The sequence below is a fragment of the Cannabis sativa genome, chromosome 5 (assembly GCF_029168945.1).
Source record: "Cannabis sativa cultivar Pink pepper isolate KNU-18-1 chromosome 5, ASM2916894v1, whole genome shotgun sequence".
NCBI classification, from domain to species: Eukaryota; Viridiplantae; Streptophyta; class Magnoliopsida; order Rosales; family Cannabaceae; genus Cannabis; species Cannabis sativa.
The window spans coordinates 74128320-74152744 of record NC_083605.1 but is presented as its reverse complement, the minus strand read 5'-3'; the positions used below and the strand labels follow the sequence as shown (position 1 = coordinate 74152744).

Below are 24425 nucleotides of genomic sequence, written 5' to 3'. Positions count from 1 at the left end.
GGTTTCTCTAACTTATGAGCTTTTACACAATCTTATTTTGATGTTTAGAGCATGATCAAATATTATAGTTATTGCTTAAAAAGCATTTTGTCATGCTATAAATTTTAAGCAACAATTATTGTATATGTCAAACTTTTATCCATAACCTTTATATTAAGTTAATATTCAACTTCCCATCATACTCTATTGTATGTACTCTATTAAGAATTTACAAAAAAATCACAAAAAACTCAGAAAATACAATTTCACCAAAACTCGATTACCAAAAAAAAATAGCAAAAAGCACAAAGAAAACCAAATCATACATCTAAATAGCATTATAAATCATCAAAATGACTAATAACAATAATAACATTTAAATAACATCACTTACTCGTTAATTTTTTTCACCATGAATGGTCAATGGGGCTTGTGCTTTTTGTCACACATCGGAAGCTTGCCCCTAGCAGCACGACGCTTGTATAGCTTTTCCACAATCTTATTTTGATGTTTAGGGCATGATCAAATACTATAATTATTGATTAAAATGTACTTTTTCATGCTATAAATTTTAAGCAACAAGTAACGTATGTATCAAACTTTTATTCCTAATCTCTATATTACGTTAACAACTATCGGGGTGATGCCTCCGAGCAGGCCAATGGTATAATTTCTTTACTTTATGCTGAAATACTATTCATTGAAATCAATCTTTGACCAATACTTTGTGTTTTGTTTTTGCAGATATGGTTTCCAAGTTGGGGCAATTCACCAAGAGAAAGCCTATAGGCGCCCCCGGGGAAGAATCCCCATTCTAAAGCTGCCTAGAAGGAAGGGTTTAGCTCTACCACTTCGAGTCTTCCTTCGCCACCTCCTTATGCTCCTCCGACCAACTAGCCCGTGGTGCGCAGCCTAGAAGGACGCCCTCCTTCTCCTCGAAGGTCTTGCAAAGAGTGCCAGAAGTCTGGTCAGGTAGGTACTCCAGCCTGGGCAGAAAAGGCCAAGGAGGTTGTTAACAACTAGTGGAGGAGGCCTTGGGTCAACCGTTGGTTGCCCGGAATGAAGAGATCATTAGACTAAAGGAGGAGTCTAAAGCTAACAAGACAACATTGGAAGATGAGAAGGCCAATTTGGAGGAAAAATTGCAAAATCAGAGCAGACCCGGGCTGCGGAGAAGGAAGAGTATGGCAACCTAGCCATCGAAACCTTCTACGAGTTTTGGAAATGGAATCCCAAGGGTGACTACAGTTACATGAAGCCTGACTTGCTTAAAGGGTCGATAGCTCAGGGTTAGGAAATGGAGGTATCCAAGCCACCTGGAGAGAAAACTTCCGCGCAGGATCTTCTCGACCAATCTAGTGATGTTGTCGGGCAGCTTACTCATGCTGCCAACTAGCTTGCTACTCCCTTAGACCCTCCTGGCGAGACAACTTCTTAATTTGCCGCCCAGGAATAGGCCAGCAATAACCTGAACCCGTCGACCCCTTTTGACGTGCCAGAGCTTTAAATCTCTTTATTTTTTTTTCTCTTTATTTGTTGCACAACCAAGAAGGCCATTACATTTGAGACATATAGATGGCCAGGCGACTTTTAATCCTAGCTTTATTTTTTTTTTCAAGATATATGGTTGCCCAGACAATCTTTCCTTTTATGTTTAACAAAGTCATATTTGCACATACTTAGCTTTCAAATTTTTTGCATTAACCTTGCTTTAAATATTTTGCTATTCACTGTGCTTATCATATGTTGTGCATTGTAGGTGCCCCGAAGTGATTAAGTAGACTTATGGTGTCTTGGTCACTTATAATTAACCAAGTGTATGAACCTTTGTCTGTCTAATTTCTTGGGCGGACCTATTTGCGTACATGTTAGACAAAATACTAAATTTAATAAGTCAATTATTAGCAAATTATTTGACATTCGGAGTGAAAAGATCACTTTATTCATTCATATGTTTTACAAATGTGTTGTTACTGGGGCAACATACATACATTAAAAATAAAAACTTAAATGCCTCAAGGCTGCTTTTAAAATCATAAGTATTCACACACTTTTGCACGACATATCGTGTAGAAGCCATCATTTAAAAGTGATATTTTATTTACGAATTCCTGTGCGACATACTGCCCAATAACCATTACTTAAGAATAGTATTTTTTACAATCTACCTTATTGATAATACAATCTGTGATGTTCTTCATTCCAATATCTTGGTAACAAAATCAATTCTATGATCTTATTATACCGGTCAAGTTTGTATGTGCTTGAATTTGTGATGTCCGTGACTTGGTATGGCCCTTCTCAGTTTGGGCCAAGTACTCTAGTTGTAGGATCTTTTTGTGTTAAGAAATACTCTTTGAAGTATCATATCTCCTACAAAGAATTTTCTGTTCTTGACGTGCTTGTTAAAGTATTTGGCCACTTTTTTATTGATAAGCTTGTAGCTTTAAGTTGGTATGATCTCTTATTTCTTTGATTTCGTCAAGTGATTTTGTTAGGAGAGTGATTTACTTTTTGGTTGTAGGATACCCTCCTATGAGACGGTAGTTCTAATTCGACGGGCAACATTGTTTCATAGCTAGGGTTGACAAAATAGTTCATTGTGTATATTTCATGACAGGCGTGTTGATCAATTTTTTTACTCGTGTCTAATTTTCTCAACCCTAACCCGACACGTAAAAAATCATGTTGTGTTCGTGTTGACCCACTTTGACCCGTTTACTATCATTGAAGTTGTAGAAAAAAATGATACATTTAGGTTCTATTTAGAATAAAAATTAAAAAATTTAAAACATTTTCAATTTCGTGGTAAAGAAAATTAAATTTAAAATTATTTAACTTAACAATAAATTACTAAATATATATATTTTGCACGATTATATTATTATTAATAATTTTTTATTTTATTTTATTTAAAAAATCGTGTCAAACGTGCCAAATTCGTGTTAAGCATATCGTGTCAAGTTATATAAACCCATTTTTTACATGCATCTAATTTTCCTGACCCTAACCCATAAAACTCGTGTTGTGTTCGTGGTTGTGGCAAAACCCATTTTGCCACCCCTATCATAGCCATAGGCTAATGCAAAGGGTGTCTGCTCGGTGGCCATCGTCTAGGTGAACCTATGTGACTAAAGTACTTCTGGAAGTTGTTCGGACTAGTTGCCATTTGCCTCTTCAAGAAATTTTTTTAGTGTGTATTTGAGGATTTTATTTACAACTTCTACTTTTCTATTTGCTTGTGGGTGAGCAACTGCATAGAAGCTTTTGATAAAGTCGTGCTGATTATAGAAATCAGTGAACATATTGCTATCAAACTATTTGTCATTGTCTGATACAATCTTGTGTGGGAGATCGTACCGATAGATGATATTTTCAACAACAAAATCCAAGACCTTCTTTGAAGTTATAGTAGCTAAAGCTACAACTTCAATCCATTTTGTAAAATAGTTTATGACGACCAGAACATATTGTACTCCTCCTTTTCCTTTAGGGAGTTACCTGATAAGATTTATTCCTCATATTACAAACGAACATGGAGTTTGTATCTGTATGAGCTCGTTTAGCGGAGCTCTCGGGATCTTGAAGAGCCTTTGGTACTTGGTACTTGTCACATTTCTTGACACAGTCCATTGAGTCCTTGATCATTGTAGGCCAAAAATACCCTTATTTAAGTATTTTTTTTTTTACAAACTCTGCCCCTCAGCATGATTGCTGCAAAATTCTTCATTAAGTTTGAGCATTAGCTGTGCAAATTCTTCTTTAGTGTCACACCTCAAGAGTGGCATCAAAAAATTACGATGGTACATGACTCCATTATGTATGATATACCATGCAACTTTTCTCCTAATTTTCATTTCTTTAATCTTATCTTCTGGCAGGACTCCGAACAGGAGGTATGCTACTATTAGTGTCATCCAGGTTGGGTTATCATCCAATATATCTACTTCCTCTAGTATAGAGATACTTGGATCTGGCAGGTACTAGACATGGACTAGATTGGCCTTATTTGTTTTTGTGCTGCTGGCTAGCTGGGTAAGGGCATCTACTATTAGATTTTTCTCTGGGGATTTATTTGATGGTGTACCCCCTTGAGCTGACTTAATAAGTCTCGTATCTTGCTCAGGTAGGCCATCATCTTCTCCCTTTGAGCAGTGTATTCACCCAGAACATGATTTACCACAATTGAGAATCGCTGAATATGTTCAAATACTCTGCCCAGACCTCGCGTGCCAATTTTAGTCTGATAATAAGCGCTTCATACTCAGCTTCATTATTTGAGGCTTTGAAACCAAACTATATGGCATCGTGAAGTTGTTGCCCCCAAGTGTAATGAGGGCAATTCCTGTACCAGACAAATGATCTGTGCATGAACCATCTACATGTTATTTCCATGTAAGATTCTTTTGCTCTTCCTCTCGCTTCTTCTTTGGCTTTTGCTTCTGCTATTTCTCTTATTTTGAGTCTGTAGGGATTACATTTGTACCTTCAGCCATAAAATTAGCGAGAACTTGGCCTTTTATTGCCACTCTTTGTTGGTAGGTTATCTCATATTGTCTCAGCTTAATTGCCCATTTAAGCCATCGGCCAGAGGCTTTAGGCTTCTATAACACCTGTCTCAATGACTGGTTAGTGTAGACTTGGGATGAGCTTGAAAGTAAGACCTTAGTTTTCTCGAGGCAATCGACAAGCAATATGTTAACTTTTCGATTGGAGGGCATTAACTTTCTGCATTGATGAGCCTCTTGCTAACATAGTATACTAGATGTTGGACTCTATTTTCTTCTCTAATAAGGACTACACTTACTGCAAATTCTGTAACTGCCAAGTATATTCCTAGTTCTTTATTATTTAGGGTCTTTGTTAGGATGGGAGGCTGAGCAAGTTGCTTTGTTAATTCTTGAAATGCAACTTTGCACTCTCCTGTCCATTTAAACTTTATGTTTTCTCATAGGATGTTGAAGAAAAGAACACACTTATCTGTAGACTTTGATACAAATATGCTTAGTGCTGCTATTCGGTTTGTTAGACTTTGTATCTCATTGACACTTGTGGGTGATTTCATATCCAAAAGAGATTGGATCTTCTCAAAATTTGCTTTGATTCCTCGAACATTCATTGTGAAGCTAAGGAACTTGCCCGACTTGACCCCAAACGAGCACTTGAGGGGGTTGAGCTTCATGTTGTATTCTCGAAGGAATCCAAAACACTTGTTCATGTCCTTAATGTGCCTCCAGCCTTTTTAGACTTGACTAACATATCGTCTATGTAGACCTCCATGTTGTAGCCGATTTAGTCCTTAAACATCTTGTTTACAAGACATTGGTAGGTTGCTCCTGCATTCTTTAGCCCAAATGGCATTACTTTGTAGCAATACAAACCTATATCTGTTAGGAAGCTTGTATGTTTTTGGTCTGGCGGATACATCTTGATCTGATTATGACATGAATAGGCATCCATAAAGCTTAGGATCTCATGACCAACTGTGTCGTCCACAAGCTAGTCGATCCTTGGAAGTGGGAAACAAACCTTTGGACATGCTTTATTGATGTTAGTGAAGTCGATGCAAACTCGCTATTTGTTATTTGGCTTGGGCACTAGTACAAGATTTGACACCCAAACAGGGTAGAATGCCTCGATGATAAAATTATTCGCACACAACCTTTCATCCTCATCTTTCAATGCTTGAGCTAGCTTTTTATCCAGCAACCTTTATTTTTGTTGTACATGATGGAAGTTTGGATCTATATTGATGGCGTGGGAAATTAATCAATTTCTACCATATCCTCATGTGACCAAGCAAAAATATCGAGCTTTGCTCCTAAAAATTTTATCAATTCAGATTTTATTTTTGGCGCTACTAGTTTTTCTCATTACAACTAGTTTCTCTCATTACAATATTTAATAAATAAATGAATGAGAATCAATGCCATACAATTGATTCTCATTCTCCTTAATTAAACATGCCAAAGTTTTCAGCAAATTAAAAAAAAGAATATTAAAATTTTTATTTATTTATTTTTAATAATTTTATTATTTAATTAATTTTTAAATCATTTTTTATTAAACTTATGATGTGGACCAATTAATCTTCGACATGTGCATTCTTTAACAGTTAAATTGGGTAGGACTTATAAGAATCATGATTTTGGGAATTATTATCACTATTTTTAGAAATTGTAAACTATTCGGCATTAAAAAAAACTTTTTTTAGGAACTTTTACTGCAAATTTTTCTTAATTTAAATAAATAAAAAATAAAGTGTCACGTCAGCATGTGACTGTCAAACTATGAAATTGTTATTTCACAAATTTCAAAAAGTCAAAAGTAGCATTAAGTGTAGTCAACAAATCTCAACCATTGAATTTGGATCCAATGTTCATTGTTTCATCATGAATCATTAAAAATATTTTTCTATCATTATTTATAGAATATTATTTATTACTCTAAATCTATTTTATTAATTGTTTAAGATTTTATCATTAATGATAATATTCACTATAAATGAGGTTTTTTTTTTTTTTTTTTTTTTTTTTTCTATTGGTAAAAAAATGAACATAATTTTTTAGCTAAAAATAAATAAATGAATTAATGATGCCAAAGAAGCTTTTTTTTTTTGGAATGAATATTTATTAATGAGAAATGTTAAAAGGCACATATGATACTTAATACTTTTGTGAGATGTAATATTATTATTGATACAATTTAATATTAGTTATAAGCCGCTACTTATAGTAGTACTAAATATCTTAATTTCTCTTAGCAATATTTTTTTATTAATTAGTCTAAATAAATAAAAAATAAAGTGGTGTATTGACTATCAAACTATGAAGTTGTTATTTTACATATTTCAAAAGGTTAAAAGCATTAAGTATAGCCAACAAATCTTATTGAAATTACATCCCATGTTCATTAGGAAATCACAAATCATTGAAGATATTTTTCTATCATTATTTAAACCTAGCCCATATATAACTAATTTTTTTTATTAATAATATTATCTATTAAATTTAACATTAAAAGTGTATATTCATAGATATTTAACTAGTTAAAGAATTTTTTTCAAAAAAAAAAGAAAAACTTGTTAAAGAATTATTATAATAACTAAATATATAAACAAAAATTGACATTTAACCAGTGTGACTATCTAGTCACAGATTTTGTAATATCCAGTTTATTTTTTTATTATTATTATTATTATTATTATTATTATTATTATTATTATTATTGTTGTTGTTGTTGTTGTTGTTGTTGTTGTTGTGCGTGTGTGATTAGAAAAAAATGATATATATATATATTAAATAGTGAGATAAATAAATAGTGAAGCATTAGATTAGTTAGTTAGTTTAAAATTTAAAATTTAAATTTAAATCAGCATAATTTTATCTGATTAGTTAGATATTTATTTTTAAATTTAAACCTATTATACGATATGTTATATACGTATATACTCTATAACCCTACAACGCCGAGATAGTATCGTATTCCCTTATTCTCACCATCTCTCAATTTCTTTTTTTTTATTCTCTCTATTGAACCAAATCAATTGTTTTAATCTTAAGAGCTTCGGGGTTAGCAATCAACCGATCATCGTTCCGTGTCTTCGAAATCTTCAGGTAAAATTCGTACTTGTTTTTATTTTCGTTTTCAGAGAAATAGGCTTTCATAAAACTATCATATCTCTCTCCCCATAGGTCCGTTTTCAGTGATCTAGGTACCGTTTTAAAGATAATTTAATGATCTATATTTTCTATGAAGAAACTCTTTCCTAATTTTGAATATTTCGATGTCAAAAAAATTCATGTTTTACAGACTGTCGATTTACAGTTTTTTTAAAATTTCTTTTCGATATTGCCTTAGTAAAAGTGTCATATCTCTCTCGATATCTATTATTTTCAAGCGATTCTTGTACTGTTAGAAAGATAATTCAATAATCCATATTTTCTTTGAAGAAACCTTTCCCTAGTTCGGAGTTCTTACCAGTCAAAAGTTAGGATCTTTACTCGGTTATGGTATTTCGTTTTAAGTTTCGTTTCAGAAAAAGTGTCTTCAGTAAAAATTCAATATCTCTCTCAATTTCGATCCATTTTAAAAGATCTTTATCTCGTTTTAAAGCTTAGGAAAATAGCTACATTTTTTATGAAGAAAGTATTGTCTAGATCAGGGTGTAAATATTTTTAAAACATTTATTTTTAGGCTGTATTCAGAAATCGGCGTGATCCAGGATTTTAAAGAAACTGTTTTGAGAAAACATGCATAACTCCTAGATTATAGCTCCGATTTTGATGATCTTTATACCGTTAGAAAGGTCTTTCAATTAACTAAAAACTTTGTGAACAGTAGGACTTCTAATTCAAACGTTTTATATGTCAAATTCTAGGTTAAACTTGCTGTACAGTAAGAGTAATAAATATATTGAGTTTATCGGTGGACTAAGGGTTTCACTAATTGTTATAGGGCCTAGAAGGTATCGTAAGAGTTAATTACAGCGGAGTTGAGGTAAGGAAAAATAATGATACTTTATACTTGCTTTTTATATGGTTTGAGTATCTAGTATGACTGCTTGAATAAATTGTATTGAAACTGTGGAATGTGATAGTTTCGGTGAAATAGTGTTTTATCGATGAATTGTATATGGTTGTTTAATCATGTTCCAGGTACTTGGAAGTGGTTGGAAACCACACATGTATGGTGATGTGGTAAGTGAGGCAGTGTACGTAAGGGTGCACTGGTTATTGGTACTGCGTTCTGGTTAAGAACGTAAGACACTCCAGATTTGTATGGAAGCTGGAGTGTGATTGTGAGTGTGAGTGTGTGGTATTTCAGTATTTGTGTGGCTGCCTCTATTTATACTTATGATTAGGTTGTTGTATGTTTGATGTATATGTTTGTGCTATGATGTGTGAATCTTTGGTACATAGTATTGTGTTTTTCCTTGCGGGCTTTGCGGCTCACCCCTTATTTACCCCCTATGTGCGGATAAGTAAGCTCTGTAAGCTTTCGGTGACAAGTTGAGTACGGGCGGCATGGGGTGTATCTCGTGTGATCATGTAACTGCGTGTGGTCTTGGCCATCTTCCGCTGAAAGTTTTTTTTTAATTTATTAAACTTATCGAGGATGTTGTCGTTTAAATTTTCTATTACTTTTCCCTAAGTGGTAATACTTTATTTTCAAGGGTACCCATGTTTTGAAAAGTGTTTTTTTTTTAAATAAAGGCAACATTAGTATCTTAACGCCAGTTTATTTATGGCATCTTATTTTACGTAAGTAAGGGCGTTACAAATGGTACCAGAGCCACAGTTACATTGATCTTGAATTCACGCGACATACACACCATCGCTGCAAAGGATCAACTTGTCATCAAGTATGTATGCTTTATATATGTTATGTCTTATATGTTAAATTTGGTTTAGTCTTTATCTTTTAATTTTCCTTTAGTTAGCTAGAAGTTTAGGGTATGGTTAATCGAAACAATTAATGATTCTTCGGAGTTAGAATTTTAGTATAACTCAAACAATTTTCTTATTAGTGTAATTTTTTTTATGAGTGAAGATTATTTATTTATTTATTTATTTTACATGGTGAATTGTTGCTTGATGATTTACGTTTTTTTTTAGTTTATATAATTTAGTGTATAGATATTTCCTTTTTGAGCGAGATACATCTTTGGTTATTTTTCTTAGCGATACCATCTCCTTTCTTTTGAAGAACAAGTTAAGGGATTTGATGGAAAACGGTGAACCCAGAAGATCAACCCGCTTGAATGAAAGAGCTACCGTAAGAGACCGAGCTAGAGGTCGAGGGCGAGGATGTGCTCGCGGTCGAGGCAGGGGAAACCAGCATGTCCCTGCCGAGGCGGTGATCCAGGAGAATCAAAATGCCCCTGTAAATGGACAGCAACCAGGTCAAGGTGGGGGTAACCACGAAGTCCCCGCCGGGGTAGTTGGTCAAGAACACCAAAATGCCCCCGTAGTGGTGCCACCACAACAAGAAGATCTGGCGCAAGAAGTTGCTCGTCTCAAGGAAGAAATTAGGAAGCGAGATGAAGAGGCTCTCAACCGTCGGGAACAACCCAATCAAGGACAACATCAATTTTTGCGGTGCAATACATGCTCGTGGGAGGGTCGATGGGAACCAATATATGAAAGGTTCCGCAAGCAACACCCACCAAATTTTGAAGGGGCTCGGATCCAATGGAAGCCGAGGAATGGTTAAGAACGAGTGGAAGGTATTGTTGAGTACATGCGGCTCGGTAACGGAGATAGTGTAGCTTGTCTTGCTAGTTTATTGAAAAAGGATGCCCGCATACCGGTGGGATGTTATTAAACAAACACGGGATGTGGCCGCAATGACTGGCCGACTTTGTACAAGTTTTTAACAAAAATTACTACGGTGAAGCAATACGCTCGGCTAGAGTTAATGAGTTCACAAACTTGAGGCGGGGGTAAGTCTACGATTACGAGTATGCTCGCCAATTTGACAGATTAGCAAAGTTTGCCACGGATCCGGTTCCTACCGAGTTTACGAGGATTCATCGTTTTCTTGAAGGGCTCGACTCCCGAATAAGTCGGGACATAGCGATGTCGGAGTAAGGGCAACCACGTATGCTTTGAGGTACTAGAAAAAGCCCTAGAAGCCGAGTTGTGTGAAAGTCGTATACGGAAAGACAATACGGCAAGGTGGGAGGCCGAAAGGCCGGTAATGGAGGTGGTGATAACAAAAGAAAACTGCCAACTAACCAACACAACGAAGCCGACAAGAGAAACAAGATAGGGTCCAATAACTACAAAGGGAAGAAGCCATATGTGGAGTACCCGCTATGCCCAACATGTGGTCGTAAGCATCCGGGAGAATGTCGGCCGAAAGGCAAGACTTGTTACAAGTGTGGGCAACCGAGCCACTATAAGAAGGACTCGTCCACAAAAGGTGATCAACTCAAGGATGACAAACTTGTCCCAGCTCGAGTATTTGCACTAACCAGAGGGGAGGCTGAGACTAGTAACACTATAGTTGCAGGTCAGATTTCTATCTCTGAAAAACTATGTACTGTTTTATTTGATTCTGGAGCTACGCACTCATTTATTGCTTTAAAGATGATAGATAAGTTAGAACTACCGTATGTAAACTTTAGTTATAAGTTCATGACGGAGTTGCCCTCGGGCGAGGTTATGATATCATCTAGAGGAGTGCGGGATGCGCCAATAAGGATTGCAGACAAGGAACTTAGTGGAGATCTGATAGAGCTGGAGATGAGGGATTACGATCTTATCTTGGGTATGGATTGGCTATCACGACATGGAGCAACAATAGACTGCCGAAAGAGGACAGTGACTTTCACCCCTGAATCTGGAGAGGCATTCATATTTGAAGGAATCAAAGTCAAGTCAAGCTTACCGCTAGTTACAGCCCTAAAGGCACAAAAGATGATACGTGCGGGATGTCAAGCATACTTGGCCAGCATAGTAGACAAGTCCAGAGAAACCACCCTCAAGCCAGAGAATGTCCACATAGTATGTGAATTCCAAGAAGTTTTTCCGGAAGACCTACCAGGGCTACCCCCAGATAGAGAGATAGAATTTGTGATTGAGTTAGCGCCAGGCACAGCACCAATCTCGAGGGCTCCATACCGCATGGCTCCCAATGAATTGAAGGAATTGAAGGCTCAACTACAAGATCTTTTAGACAAGGGATTCATTAGACCAAGTTACTCACCTTGGGGTGCGCCAGTGTTGTTCGTCAAGAAGAAGGACGGTAGTATGCGGATGTGTATAGACTATCGAGAGCTGAACAAAGTGACTATAAAGAACAAGTATCCCTTGCCTCGCATCGATGATTTGTTTGATCAGTTACAAGGGGCGATCGTCTTTTCAAAGATCGACTTGAGATCTGGGTACCACCAATTGAAAGTCCGAGAGGAAGATATAGCAAAGACGGCATTTCGAACATGGTATGGGCATTATGAATTTCTAGTGATGTCATTTGGGTTAACCAATGCCCCAGCAGCCTTCATGGATTTAATGAATAGAGTATTCAAGGAATATCTTGACAAGTTTGTGGTGGTATTCATTGATGACATACTCATTTATTCAAGGACAATGGAAGAGCATGAGGAGCACTTAAGGCTAACTCTAAGTAGACTCAAAGAGCACCAATTGTACGCCAAATTCAAAAAGTGTGAGTTCTGGTTGGAGAAAGTGGCGTTTCTAGGCCATATAGTGTCCAAAGATGGGGTAGAGGTGGACCACTGCGAAAATTGAAGCGAGTGAAGAGTCGGCCAAAACCAAAAACCGCAAGTGAGGTTCGGAGTTTTCTCGGACTAGCTGGATATTATAGGAGATTCGTTGAAGGGTTCTCAAAAATAGCCACACCATTGACGAATTTGACTCGAAAGCAACAAAAATTTGCATGGACAGATAAATGTGAGGAAAGCTTTCAGACATTGAAAGATAAACTCATAACAAGACTCGTCCCGTGTGTTCCAACTAACAAAGACAAATTTGTAGTATATTGCGACGCATCAAAGCAAGGGCTCGAGTTTGTGTGTTGATGCGAGAATGAGAAGGTGGTAGCCTATGCCTCTAGGCGGCTAAAGGAGTATGAGACAAGGTACCCAACTCATGACTTAGAGTTGGCGGCGGTGGTCTTTGCATTGAAAATGCGGAGGCACTACCTCTATGGAGAGAAGTGTGAAATATACACGGATCACAAAAGACTAAAATACTTCTTTACGCGAAAGAGCTCAACATGAGACGAGGCGGTGGTTGGAGCGGTAAAAGATTACGATTGTGAGATCTTTGTACCATCCTGGAAAGGCTAATGTAGTGGCGGATGCACTTAGCGACGCAACTATGCAAGCTTATCAATGTTAAGGGCATTAAAAGTGCCGTTGCAACGGGAAATCGAGAGATGCGGAATAGAGTTAGTAACCGGAAAGCTAGCTAACCTCACAAGTGAATCAAATTTATTAGAGAATATCAAAGAAGAACAAGCCCAAGATGAGTTTTTAATCAAGAAGCGGGTCGAACTACAAAATGGGAAAGCGGGGACTTCTCGGTTAATGAAGAGGGTATTCTACTATACAAGACAAGGGTGTGTGTACCTAAGGAAGCGGAGTTGCAATCAAAAATCTTACAAGAGGCGCACACTACACCCTATTCTTTACACCCGGGATCAACCAAAATGTACAATGATCCGAAAGGTAGGTATTGGTGGCGGGAATGAAAAATGATATAGCGAATTTGTAGCAAAATGTCTTACACCTTGCCCGGCAAGTTAAGGCCGAACACCGAGACTGCGGGGGCTGTTGCAATCTCTTGATATTCCCGAGTGGAAATGGGAAGATATTGCTATGGATTTTGTGACGGGGTTACCGAAGAACGGCAAACAACGGGATTCCATCCGGGTGATTATCGACGGACTCACTAAATCGGCACATTTTACGCACTGTGCGCACTAATTACAACGCAGAGCAATATCTTTGAACCGTATGTAAAAGAAATTGTAAGGCTACACGGAGTCCCAAAGACCATTGTATACGATAGAGGTTCGGTTTTTACTTCTAAGTTTTGGGAAAGTGTGCAAAGTGCTTTGGGCACAAAACTGAAGTTGAGTACAGCATTCCACCCTCAAACTGATGGACAATCAGAACGAACTATTCAAATACTAGAAGACATGCTACGAGCTTGTGCGTTGGATTTCCCAAGTAAGCTCGGAGCAACTATTTGCCACTAATAGAGTTCTCGTACAACAATAGCTATCAATCTACAATAGGGATGGCACCCTATGAAATGTTGTATGGGAGGAAGTGTCGATCACCACTACACTGGGATGAGGTTGGCGAAAAGCGATACTTAGGCCCAGACCTAGTAAGAGAGGCCACTGAAGCGGTAGAAAAGATTCGAAATAGAATGGTAGCGCACAAAGCCGCCAGAAAAGTTATGCCGACGCAAAGAGACGGAATGTGGAATTTGCAGTGGGTGATAAAGTGTTCCTTCGAGTGTCACCTATGAAAGGGGTTATGCGTTTTGGAAAGCGAGGAAAGCTAAGTCCAAGATTTATAGGTCCTTTTGAGATATTGGACAGAGTGGGACAGGTAGCTTATCGACTGGCATTGCCACCAGTATTAGCTGAGACGCATAATGTGTTCCATATTTCTATGCTACGAAAATACGTGTCGGATCCATCACACGTGCTGAACTATGAAAGAATGGAGCTAAAGCAGGACTTGAGTTATGAAGTGCGACCAGTTCGCATTATAGAGAGAGGAACGAAGGAGTTAAGGTCCAAAAGTATTCCTCTAGTAAAAGTTCTGTGGAGCAACCGTTCAGAAAGGGAGGCAACGTGGGAAATGGAGGGAGACATGAAAGAACAGTACCCCGAACTTTTTGGTAAGTCTAATTTCGAGGACGAAATTTCCTTTAAGGAGGGTAGAATGTAATATCCAGTTTATTTTTTATTATTATTATTATTATTATTATTATTATTATTATTATTATTATTGTTGTTGTTGTTGTTGTTGTTGTTGTTGTTGTGCGTGTGTGATTAGAAAAAAATGATATATATATATATTAAATAGTGAGATAAATAAATAGTGAAGCATTAGATTAGTTAGTTAGTTTAAAATTTAAAATTTAAATTTAAATCAGCATAATTTTATCTGATTAGTTAGATATTTATTTTTAAATTTAAACCTATTATACGATATGTTATATACGTATATACTCTATAACCCTAGCAGCCAGATAGTATCGTATTCCCTTATTCTCACCATCTCTCAATTTCTTTTTTTTTATTCTCTCTATTGAACCAAATCAATTGTTTTAATCTTAAGAGCTTCGGGGTTAGCAATCAACCGATCATCGTTCCGTGTCTTCGAAATCTTCAGGTAAAATTCGTACTTGTTTTTATTTTCGTTTTCAGAGAAATAGGCTTTCATAAAACTATCATATCTCTCTCCCCATAGGTCCGTTTTCAGTGATCTAGGTACCGTTTTAAAGATAATTTAATGATCTATATTTTCTATGAAGAAACTCTTTCCTAATTTTGAATATTTCGATGTCAAAAAAATTCATGTTTTACAGACTGTCGATTTACAGTTTTTTTAAAATTTCTTTTCGATATTGCCTTAGTAAAAGTGTCATATCTCTCTCGATATCTATTATTTTCAAGCGATTCTTGTACTGTTAGAAAGATAATTCAATAATCCATATTTTCTTTGAAGAAACCTTTCCCTAGTTCGGAGTTCTTACCAGTCAAAAGTTAGGATCTTTACTCGGTTATGGTATTTCGTTTTAAGTTTCGTTTCAGAAAAAGTGTCTTCAGTAAAAATTCAATATCTCTCTCAATTTCGATCCATTTTAAAAGATCTTTATCTCGTTTTAAAGCTTAGGAAAATAGCTACATTTTTTATGAAGAAAGTATTGTCTAGATCAGGGTGTAAATATTTTTAAAACATTTATTTTTAGGCTGTATTCAGAAATCGGCGTGATCCAGGATTTTAAAGAAACTGTTTTGAGAAAACATGCATAACTCCTAGATTATAGCTCCGATTTTGATGATCTTTATACCGTTAGAAAGGTCTTTCAATTAACTAAAAACTTTGTGAACAGTAGGACTTCTAATTCAAACGTTTTATATGTCAAATTCTAGGTTAAACTTGCTGTACAGTAAGAGTAATAAATATATTGAGTTTATCGGTGGACTAAGGGTTTCACTAATTGTTATAGGGCCTAGAAGGTATCGTAAGAGTTAATTACAGCGGAGTTGAGGTAAGGAAAAATAATGATACTTTATACTTGCTTTTTATATGGTTTGAGTATCTAGTATGACTGCTTGAATAAATTGTATTGAAACTGTGGAATGTGATAGTTTCGGTGAAATAGTGTTTTATCGATGAATTGTATATGGTTGTTTAATCATGTTCCAGGTACTTGGAAGTGGTTGGAAACCACACATGTATGGTGATGTGGTAAGTGAGGCGGTGTACGTAAGGGTGCACTTGGTTATTAGGTGCTTGCGTTCGGTTAAGAACGTAAGACACTCCAGATTTGTATGGAAGCTGGAGTGTGATTGTGAGTGTGAGTGTGTGGTATTTCAGTATTTGTGTGGCTGCCTCTATTTATACTTATGATTAGGTTGTTGTATGTTTGATGTATATGTTTGTGCTATGATGTGTGAATGCTGGTACATAGTATTGTGTTTTTCCTTGCTTGGGCTTTGCGGCTCACCCCTTATTTACCCCCTATGTGCAGATAAGTAAGCTGTAAGCTTTCGGTGACAAGTTGAGTACGGCGGCATGGGGTGTATCTCGTGTGATCATGTAACTGCGTGTGGTCTTGGCCATCTTCCGCTGAAAGTTTTTTTTTAATTTATTAAACTTATCGAGGATGTTGTCGTTTAAATTTTCTATTACTTTTCCCTAAGTGGTAATACTTTATTTTCAACTGGGTACCCATGTTTTGAAAAGTGTTTTTTTTTTTTAAATAAAGGCAACATTAGTATCTTAACGCCAGTTTATTTATGGCATCTTATTTTACGTAAGTAAGGGCGTTACAGATTTTTAACTTCATATCATTTTTATTTGTAATTTTACTATTTATGTTTTATATCTATAAGATATTATTTTTTTTTCTTAAAACATTTCCTAATTATTTAAGATTTTATCATTAATAACTAATATCCATAAGTTACTAGTTTTTCTTTTTTGTTTTAATAATTTATTTTATTATTTTTAATATTATATAAACACATAAATATTTAACTTCTGAAAATTAAAGAACCACTTGACACTCTTTGGTCTAAATTATTAAAATTTTATTTTATTTAAAAATTAATTTAAATATATTAAAAAAAAATAATACGTGAATAATGATATATGAGTTTCAAAATATAACTTATTTATAAATTTAAATATTTTTACTTAAAATTACTCTATTATATAACAATATATATTAATATTATATATAATGATACAAATATATTAAAAAATTAATATATATTATTTTTGAGAATGTATTTTTGAAAGAGCTGAGAAGTTTCTGGTACTGGTACTGCTACACCCCTATAACAATCATCTAATTTTTGTATTTATTCTAAAAATACAAAATTGTGTTGTTCAAAAAAAAAATAAATATTTTATCTAAATAAAATAAATAAATAAATAGTGTAGCTTTTTTTAATGAACTTTTGAAAATTGCCAGATAGTCCATTTGGTGTGTTATATAAATACTTATTTATATTTATAAATACCGCGCAAATTAAAATCTCTAGAGAGAGAAAGAAGAGAGAGAAGCGGTTGGGTTGAGGCAGTAAATGTCGGAGACGACGACGGCGTTTGCTCCGAGAGAGGCTGTAGTTACGGCGGGTTTCCCCAAACTCAACTCCTCTGTTTGCGTTGCTAGTAGTACATTTGATCTGCGGTTCCCGGCGGCGATTGTGAACGCGTATCGGATCTCCAACGTTATGGATAGGTTGGCCACCATTCTAAGACACCAACGTGTAGACACAGCTGAGTTTTTCAATCTCTGTCTTACCCTCGCCAGGTACAGTGCTTCACCTTTTTTCTTTTTTATGTTTTCAATCTCTCTGCATATTCACTTTTGTTTCTATATTTTTCAGCATTTTTTTTTTGTTCTTGATTTTGATTTAGAGGTTTTTATGTTTTTTTTTCTTGGTGGAGAAAAGATGAAAGTAGTGTGAATTTTTTATTATGTATGACCTAACATTGTACTCGGACTTTTTTTTTTGTTGGGTTTATGTGAATTATGGGTTTTGATGTTGTTCTGTGGAGCTTTGATTTTTAGGGTTTTTTTGTTTCTATTTTTGTTTTTTTGGGAGCCAATGTTAAAGATGAAAGAGGTTAGTGCTGCATTGTGGAGTATGTAGTTATGTATGACTGAAACCAGTGTTAATTTTTGACATTATTACTGTATCACCCGTCGTTAGAAACCCCTTTTGGCCCAATTTTATGGATATTATTCCTTCCTTTGATCTCTCTTCTCACCCCTTTTACTTTACGGCGCGTATGAACTATAGAGGGTTGAGCTGTGCTGTAAAAGCCATTGGTTTTGGTGAAAGTTTACTGTTCATAGCATGACATGAAAAGTCGTCTACACGAAAATATTGGTCTAGTTCAAGCTTTCTTACAGAGAATGAGACCCAGTGGCGACTGGCTATCCTTTATATATGTGTATACAAAGACCCAGAAATAGTTCAATTTTAAACTATTCATTTAATAATTCTTATAATTTAGAGATCAGAGTTTATATACAGTTGAGTACATCTGATTGAAGAAAGTGGAGGAGTGTTTAGTGGAATAGAAATAAGGTTGGTCGGTCATAGATAAGGAGGAGAGTGAACCTGTAATCATTGGTTTAATGGAAGAGTATCTTTATTGGTTTAGTGGAAGAGAATCTTTATGGTGTTAAGAGGGTTAACAAATTGTGGAGAAGACTGGGAGGGGTTGCATTTATGTGACCAAGTGACTAGATTGGTTTAGGATCAACAGCCGATTTCTTAGTAACCATATTGTTACAGGTCGTTTTGTGTGATCTATGAGTAATTTTTTAAATTCATATGGTTGGTATTTGGTGAGATTTTAGGATCTTTGAACAAGTTAGTCTATTACCTCGTGGAAGACCTAACTTTGCAGAAACCCATACCTAACTAGCTTAGGTAACGAGAAGGCCTACTTAACCTGGTCTTGGCGGTGAAGCTTATATCAGTTTATTTTAATTGGTGGATAATGTATAAATCTCCAATGCTGAATGTCTTTTGATTAGCTGTTTCATTCTTTGAATGGGATGCTTTGTATTAAAATCGCAAAGTTGATTGCTAATTAGTGTCTTTTACTTGGCTTGGTTAACTTTGAAAATGCAGGGGTATTGATTATGCAGTTGCAAATAATTTCGAAGCAACTAGATCTCAAGATTTATCTGCAGTGGTGAAGCAGGTGACTTAGTCGAACCCCAACTTTTTTCCTGGTATAATTAGCATATAATATACGCTGAGAGCATGTGCAGGGTTGTAAACTATTAGATTTAGACACATTCATGCATACGTAGATACTCATGTCATGTGTGAATATTTGAGTAGTAAACAGTGTGCTTTGGTATTGTTTGGTTGTTGTACATTGGCTAACTAATTTCTCTTTCTTGCTTGTAATTAGTGCAAGTGATTATTGCTTGGTTGTAGTAAACAGTGTGTTGTAGTACAGGTAGTTTTGTTTAACAAAAAAAAAAATGATGACTCGGGAATTTAGACGATAACTTATCTGTTTTCTTGCTGCTTAACTGTGATACATTCTTAAGAATTTAAACTATAGAGGAGCTTATTGCTTTTTGTATTGACATCAAACCTAGCTAGTCTATTATGTTTATCAAAAATGCAAACTAGGTATGGAATAGTGACAAAGTGAGATCAGACCTCATATTTTTTTCTTCTATTGGGACAATTTGCTCTTTGATGAATTTATTTTGTTTTCACCTGTAGTCTATCTTTGGAGAAAGTGTTTGCATGGCACCTTGGTCTCTATATTTTTGGATTTGCTCATGTATTAGTTCGTTATTTAAATCAAAACCTTTGTTTTATGTCTTTGTAGATTTGTGAACGAAGAAGTGATCACTCCTTACAAGCTATGATTATGGTGGTAATGATTTCTGTAAAGGTACATGTTAAATGCAGCCAATGATGTTCATTTTTTTTTTGTGAGTGTTCATAACAAACATTTAGACCTTTTTATTGGAAAGAAGTTGAACAGTTTTGGTTTCTGATTGTATTTTATTAATTTAATTTAAGTAATACCCACTGCTTGCTTAGCTAAGGGTATAGTATTTCTAATTACTATAATTTTTTTTGGGAAAATCTCTTTCGCTCTCTCTCTCTCTCTCTCTCTCTCTCTCTAAAAGATGTCTCTTAAAATGACTGTTATATGACTATGTTCTCTGCAGAATGCTTGTAAAGTTGGATGGTTTCCAGAAAAGGAGACCCGGGAACTTTATACTCTAGCTAATGAGGTTGTTACCCTATTGTATTTTTTTATTGTTCATGTTATTTTATTTTGTTTTTTGTAAAATTTATGGTCTGCATTAGATGGATTTTTATGTCCGTGCTCATTCACCCATTTTGTTGATACAGATAGGAATGTTCTTCAGCAGTCAAGGGGGTCATAACACTGCACCTAGCTGTGTGGATTCTAATGTTGCAACAGTCATGGAAAGGTGAGACTTTTGATCTGGTTTTTACTGTTCAATTTTTATTTTATTTTATTTTGTTCGAGCTTAGTTCATTAAGTTTTTTCCTAGTTGGTTATATGCTAGTGGTAGTTGAGTCTTATTGTTGAGCCTCCTTTTACAGGTTTTATCCACACTTGAAGATGGGCCATATTCTTGTTTCTCTTGATGTCAAGGTAGATTTTTTTGTACATTTTGCATTTGTGAGAGTTGTAAGTAACCCCTCTTTATTTATTTTATCTGTTTGTTTTATTTTTTAATATTGTTTTCCAGCCTGGATATGGGATCTACACAGTTGATTTCAATATATTGAAGAACAACGTGCAGTCTCAAGAGGATAAGATTGTAAGCATCTCTTTAACAATATTTATATGAGATTCTTGTAGTTATAGATCTGCTTAACCTAGTTTCTTTCTATGTACTTATCATTATAAAGCATCTATTCAACTCATTTTTTGGATGCAAGTGTGTGCAAATATGCCTGTACCACAAGGGCTTTGTCTCCTAGCATATATACATATGCGTATTTATATATAAATATGTATTTCTATTTGCTTTTGCATTTTGAAATAGGAAGCCATGTTCTATAATGCAAATATGACTTCCTCTGTATATATTTGTTTTTTTGACGTTATGGATATGAGCAATATAGTTCTGCTGATTAGTTGATCTTTTCTTGTAAGGAATGTAAACTTTGGGCATTTTCATCTAATTTTTGCAAGGCATTTACAGCTTCGAATCAGTAGTTCAACTTAGCAATTCCTTTCTTACTAAAGTTGGGAATATGGTTTGTGGGAATTATTCTAAATTGTACATTATTTTTCTTGCAGCGGTTATTTGTAGCTCAAGTAGATAATGTGGAGACATCTGCGTGTATCATAACTCCTCAACAAGTAAAGTAAGAATCAATTTACTATTTTTCCCTGAGAAATCAGGGGAGTTGTTTGGTATAATTCTATTACTCTTTGTTCTGATGATATTTTCTTTGGACATGTAGCTTCATTGTGAATGGAAGGGGAGTGGATAAGCGAACTAATGTTTATGTGGTTTGTCTCTTTCGATTTTATTTCTGGATCATTCTGTGTATAAGACAACAACTGTGCACCTCAAATTGTTTAGAGGCTTAATATATCAGCTCGTTGATCTCTCTGTACTTTTTTTTCCTAGGATGCTGGGCCACAAGTGCCAACTAATGTGACTCCATTGTTAAAATATGGAACAAATCTACTTCAAGCTGTGGGCCAGTTCAATGGTAAGCTTGTACAGTAGTCTTTTAGCTTTGAAATAATGGTCACATTTCATCGTTTCATGACAGTGTGCAACTAATTTTCAGGTCACTATGTTATCATTGTTGCCTTTATGAAAGAGACGAAATTATCTGACATTCCAGTCCTTTCAGATTATGTTCAGCCTCTTGCAGGTGGACTTCAGTCAGGTATGCTTAAACACAAAGATAGGAAATATTTTTATCGGCTGTTTATATCCTATTGTATTTATGAATTCTAGGAGCTAACTGTTGTATATTTTGTAAAGATCTTGATCTGATCGAAGGGCCATCCCGAATATCACTTAATTGTCCAATAAGGTATACCATTCTATATTACAAAATTTAATTTATTAGCTCTTATATCTTCTATTTGTTAATAATCCTGATAGACTTGTATTTAATGTTAAATTTCAGATAAATATTATATCATTTTCTTACAATTCTTTTTTCCTTCATATCTAATTGAACTGATAATCTTTTATTAATTCATTTGGCTATATATAGTTATACTCGTATTGGTACTCCAGTCAAAGGGCATTCATGCAAACATCTTCAGGTGAGTGTGAAAAATACAATCAAGATCTTTGTGTAATTTAATGTTTTAGATTGGTGCTAATTATTGATTCCAACAGCAATTTTAATTTTAATGTGGCAGTTTCTCTAAAATGTTCTACATATAACTGTACTCTAACCACAGAAGATTTTATATGTAAAGAGTTTCTAGTTTCTCTGATAATTAAATGAAATTGGAACAATTTTAATTTTTATTAAGCAATGGAAAATTTGGTCTATAATTTTTATCATGAAAAATGAACCTATCTCGTAAATATTATTCCATGCACTTTTTTTCTTTTCTTTTGGGTGCAGGGATTGCCTAGTTTAATTTTTTTTTAGCTTCAAAATTAGTATTTTGACATTCTTGCGGTAATTTTGGAATGTCTTATTATGCAGTGTTTCGACTTCAGTAACTACATTGATATAAATTCAAGAAGACCATCTTGGCGCTGCCCACACTGTAATCAGCATGTTTGCTACTCAGATATTCGTATAGATCAAAATATGGTCAAGGCAAGTGGCTAGACATTTGTTCCCTATGTGTTGTTGTTGTTGCTGTGTGTATATTTCTGATGTTTTCTTTCTCTCAGGTCTTGAAAGAGGTTGGGAACGATGTTGCTGTTGTTATTATCTCCACAGACGGGTCATGGAAGGCTGTCATGGACAATGATGATCAGTCTGATAAGGCTCACGATTCAAATTGTTCGAAGCAAACGATTGAGCTGCAGGAGTCTACCGAGCCAAATGACATTCATAATATTCTGGATCTGACTGGTGGTGATGATGATGAAATGGATATCACTGTTAGTAACATTGATGACTTGAAACCTTCCAGGGGTGAACTAAATGTCCTGCCTAGAAATCAGAATGTTGGTGCTCCTCAAGTAGAGGATACAGATTGGTCTGCTCTCTTCAATTCTCCAGACTTGTCGACCGCAGTTTGGTCAGAAGCCTTGTTCGGTCCAACATCTCAGTCTACTCCAGCAACTTTTGTGCAGACTCCTCACTTGGCTGATGTTTCTCCGGTACCTACTAATCATGGAGCTGGCGGTCTTGTAAATAGTAATCTCACAGCTTCTGAAATGATGAATCATTTTTCTTCCCCAAATTTTCAGTTACAACAGATGCAGTCTACAAACCCAAATACTAATGAGTATGGGAGATTTCCAACATCTTCCCCAGTTCCGAACAGGACACCAATCGCTATTCAAGCCCTCGCAGCACAGCCACAGACACCACAAACTTCACAGCAAATATTAAGAAACAATTCGAATTTCTTAACTCCCAATTCTTCTGCTATGGCATCTCAGAGTGCACCTACAGGTTATAACACAGTATTCAGTGATATGGAGAGGCGGCAACATTTTAATCAATCCCTTATAAACCGACCTCAAGCCCCCAACGTTGCCCCATCTTCAGCACAGCCTTCCTACGTAACACAGGTAAACACTACAACGACCACCTGTGAAAAAGCTTGCACTGTAAATGGTTTTAAATTGTTTTCCAGCATGCTTGATTTGTGGATAATTCATTTTATGGAAATTCTTTCTAACATTTGCCTCTTTCAATCCACAGAACCGGAATCATCAACATCAAGATCGTTCATTTTCAGGTCAACGTCCAAATGGTTATAGGCCATCCACACTCTCAAATTTTCAAAATTCACACCTACAAGAAACTTTCAATAATGTAAGGATACCGCAGTCACATGCCATCCGACCTTCACATATGTTACGAAGCCCAGTTCCCTACCAAGGAGTTACTCAACTGGGAACTCCTCAGGTATCTCAAGTTAGTGGAAATCAACAAGCTAGAATGGCGGGTTTGGCTGCCCAAAGAGATGCACATGCAGCTAGACAGGATTCGACACCTGAGCAGAATTGGCTTGCTGCAACAGCTCGAATGCGTGGAAGCTCAATTCCACCTGCACTTAATAATTTGATTATTCGGCCTACTCAATCACCACAACCGTCTCAAGCTCCAATACTACCATCAACCCCAGCCACTTCCCCGCAAATGATGTTGCCTCAAATGACCGCTCTTCTTGCCAACAACGACAGAAACGTTCGAGCACTTCAACCTCATAATCATATCAACTGAAATGCTGCTGCTCAAAGTGGGTGTGTAAATAAATAGCATGGAAATTTTTGTAGCTCGTTGTCTCCACTCCATGTATAAAAGGTTTGGAAATGTTTGGGAACCAAAAGCTTTAATAGTCTTCTGTTATGTATGTAGCTATAGTTTTTTTCTTTTCTTTTCTTTTTTGTTTCATATGCAGTGGAAAATTGGGTTGTCTAAATGTGCAGTGTTCCAAGCTTTTCGAATATTAATTTTAGAATGAAACTTATATATAGTCAAAATGAATGTTATACTTGTTTAGCCTCTTTTTCTCTTTG

General features: G+C 35.7%; 2 protein-coding genes across 3 annotated transcripts; both read left to right on the top strand.

Annotated features, from left to right (window-relative positions):
* Positions 1-402: 402 nt before the first annotated feature.
* On the top strand, positions 403-12236 carry LOC133038509 (uncharacterized). The gene is made up of 6 exons (XM_061116680.1): positions 403-459; positions 556-566; positions 724-882; positions 3861-3959; positions 9663-10127; positions 10646-12236. Exons 1-6 carry the CDS (start codon positions 403-405, stop codon positions 12234-12236), a joined length of 2382 nt encoding a protein of 793 aa, XP_060972663.1.
* A 4934-nt stretch (positions 12237-17170) lies between these two features.
* LOC115715802 (E4 SUMO-protein ligase PIAL2) lies at positions 17171-24389 on the top strand. Of its 2 annotated transcripts, XM_030644471.2 has the most exons (17): positions 17171-17519; positions 18856-18928; positions 19577-19642; positions 19926-19991; positions 20113-20195; positions 20332-20383; positions 20481-20552; positions 21038-21105; positions 21205-21253; positions 21375-21459; positions 21541-21642; positions 21741-21792; positions 21979-22030; positions 22426-22542; positions 22620-23054; positions 23145-23471; positions 23605-24389. In XM_030644471.2, the coding sequence occupies exons 1-17, from the start codon at positions 17290-17292 to the stop codon at positions 24127-24129; spliced, it is 2454 nt and encodes an 817-aa protein (XP_030500331.2). In that variant the 5' UTR covers positions 17171-17289; the 3' UTR covers positions 24130-24389. The 2 variants fall into 2 exon arrangements, with proteins under 2 accessions (XP_030500331.2, XP_030500330.2); XM_030644470.2 differs by having other exon boundaries at positions 22620-23471.
* Positions 24390-24425: the final 36 nt, after the last annotated feature.

Bases quoted from the DNA above. Each gene is read 5' to 3' on its own strand.
- LOC133038509 (XM_061116680.1), top strand. From the start codon at position 403: ATGGGGCTTGTGCTTTTTGTCACACATCGGAAGCTTGCCCCTAGCAGC. The intron at 883-3,860 runs GTGCGCAGCCTA...ATCTTCTGGCAG, and splicing joins CTCCGACCAACTAGCCCGTG to GACTCCGAACAGGAGGTATG. The intron at 10,128-10,645 runs GTTCCGCAAGCA...GTATACGGAAAG, and splicing joins TGGGAACCAATATATGAAAG to ACAATACGGCAAGGTGGGAG.
- LOC115715802 (XM_030644470.2), top strand. From the start codon at position 17,290: ATGTCGGAGACGACGACGGCGTTTGCTCCGAGAGAGGCTGTAGTTACG. The intron at 19,992-20,112 runs GTTGTTACCCTA...TTGTTGATACAG, and splicing joins TTTATACTCTAGCTAATGAG to ATAGGAATGTTCTTCAGCAG. The intron at 21,254-21,374 runs GTTTGTCTCTTT...TTTTTTTCCTAG, and splicing joins AGCGAACTAATGTTTATGTG to GATGCTGGGCCACAAGTGCC.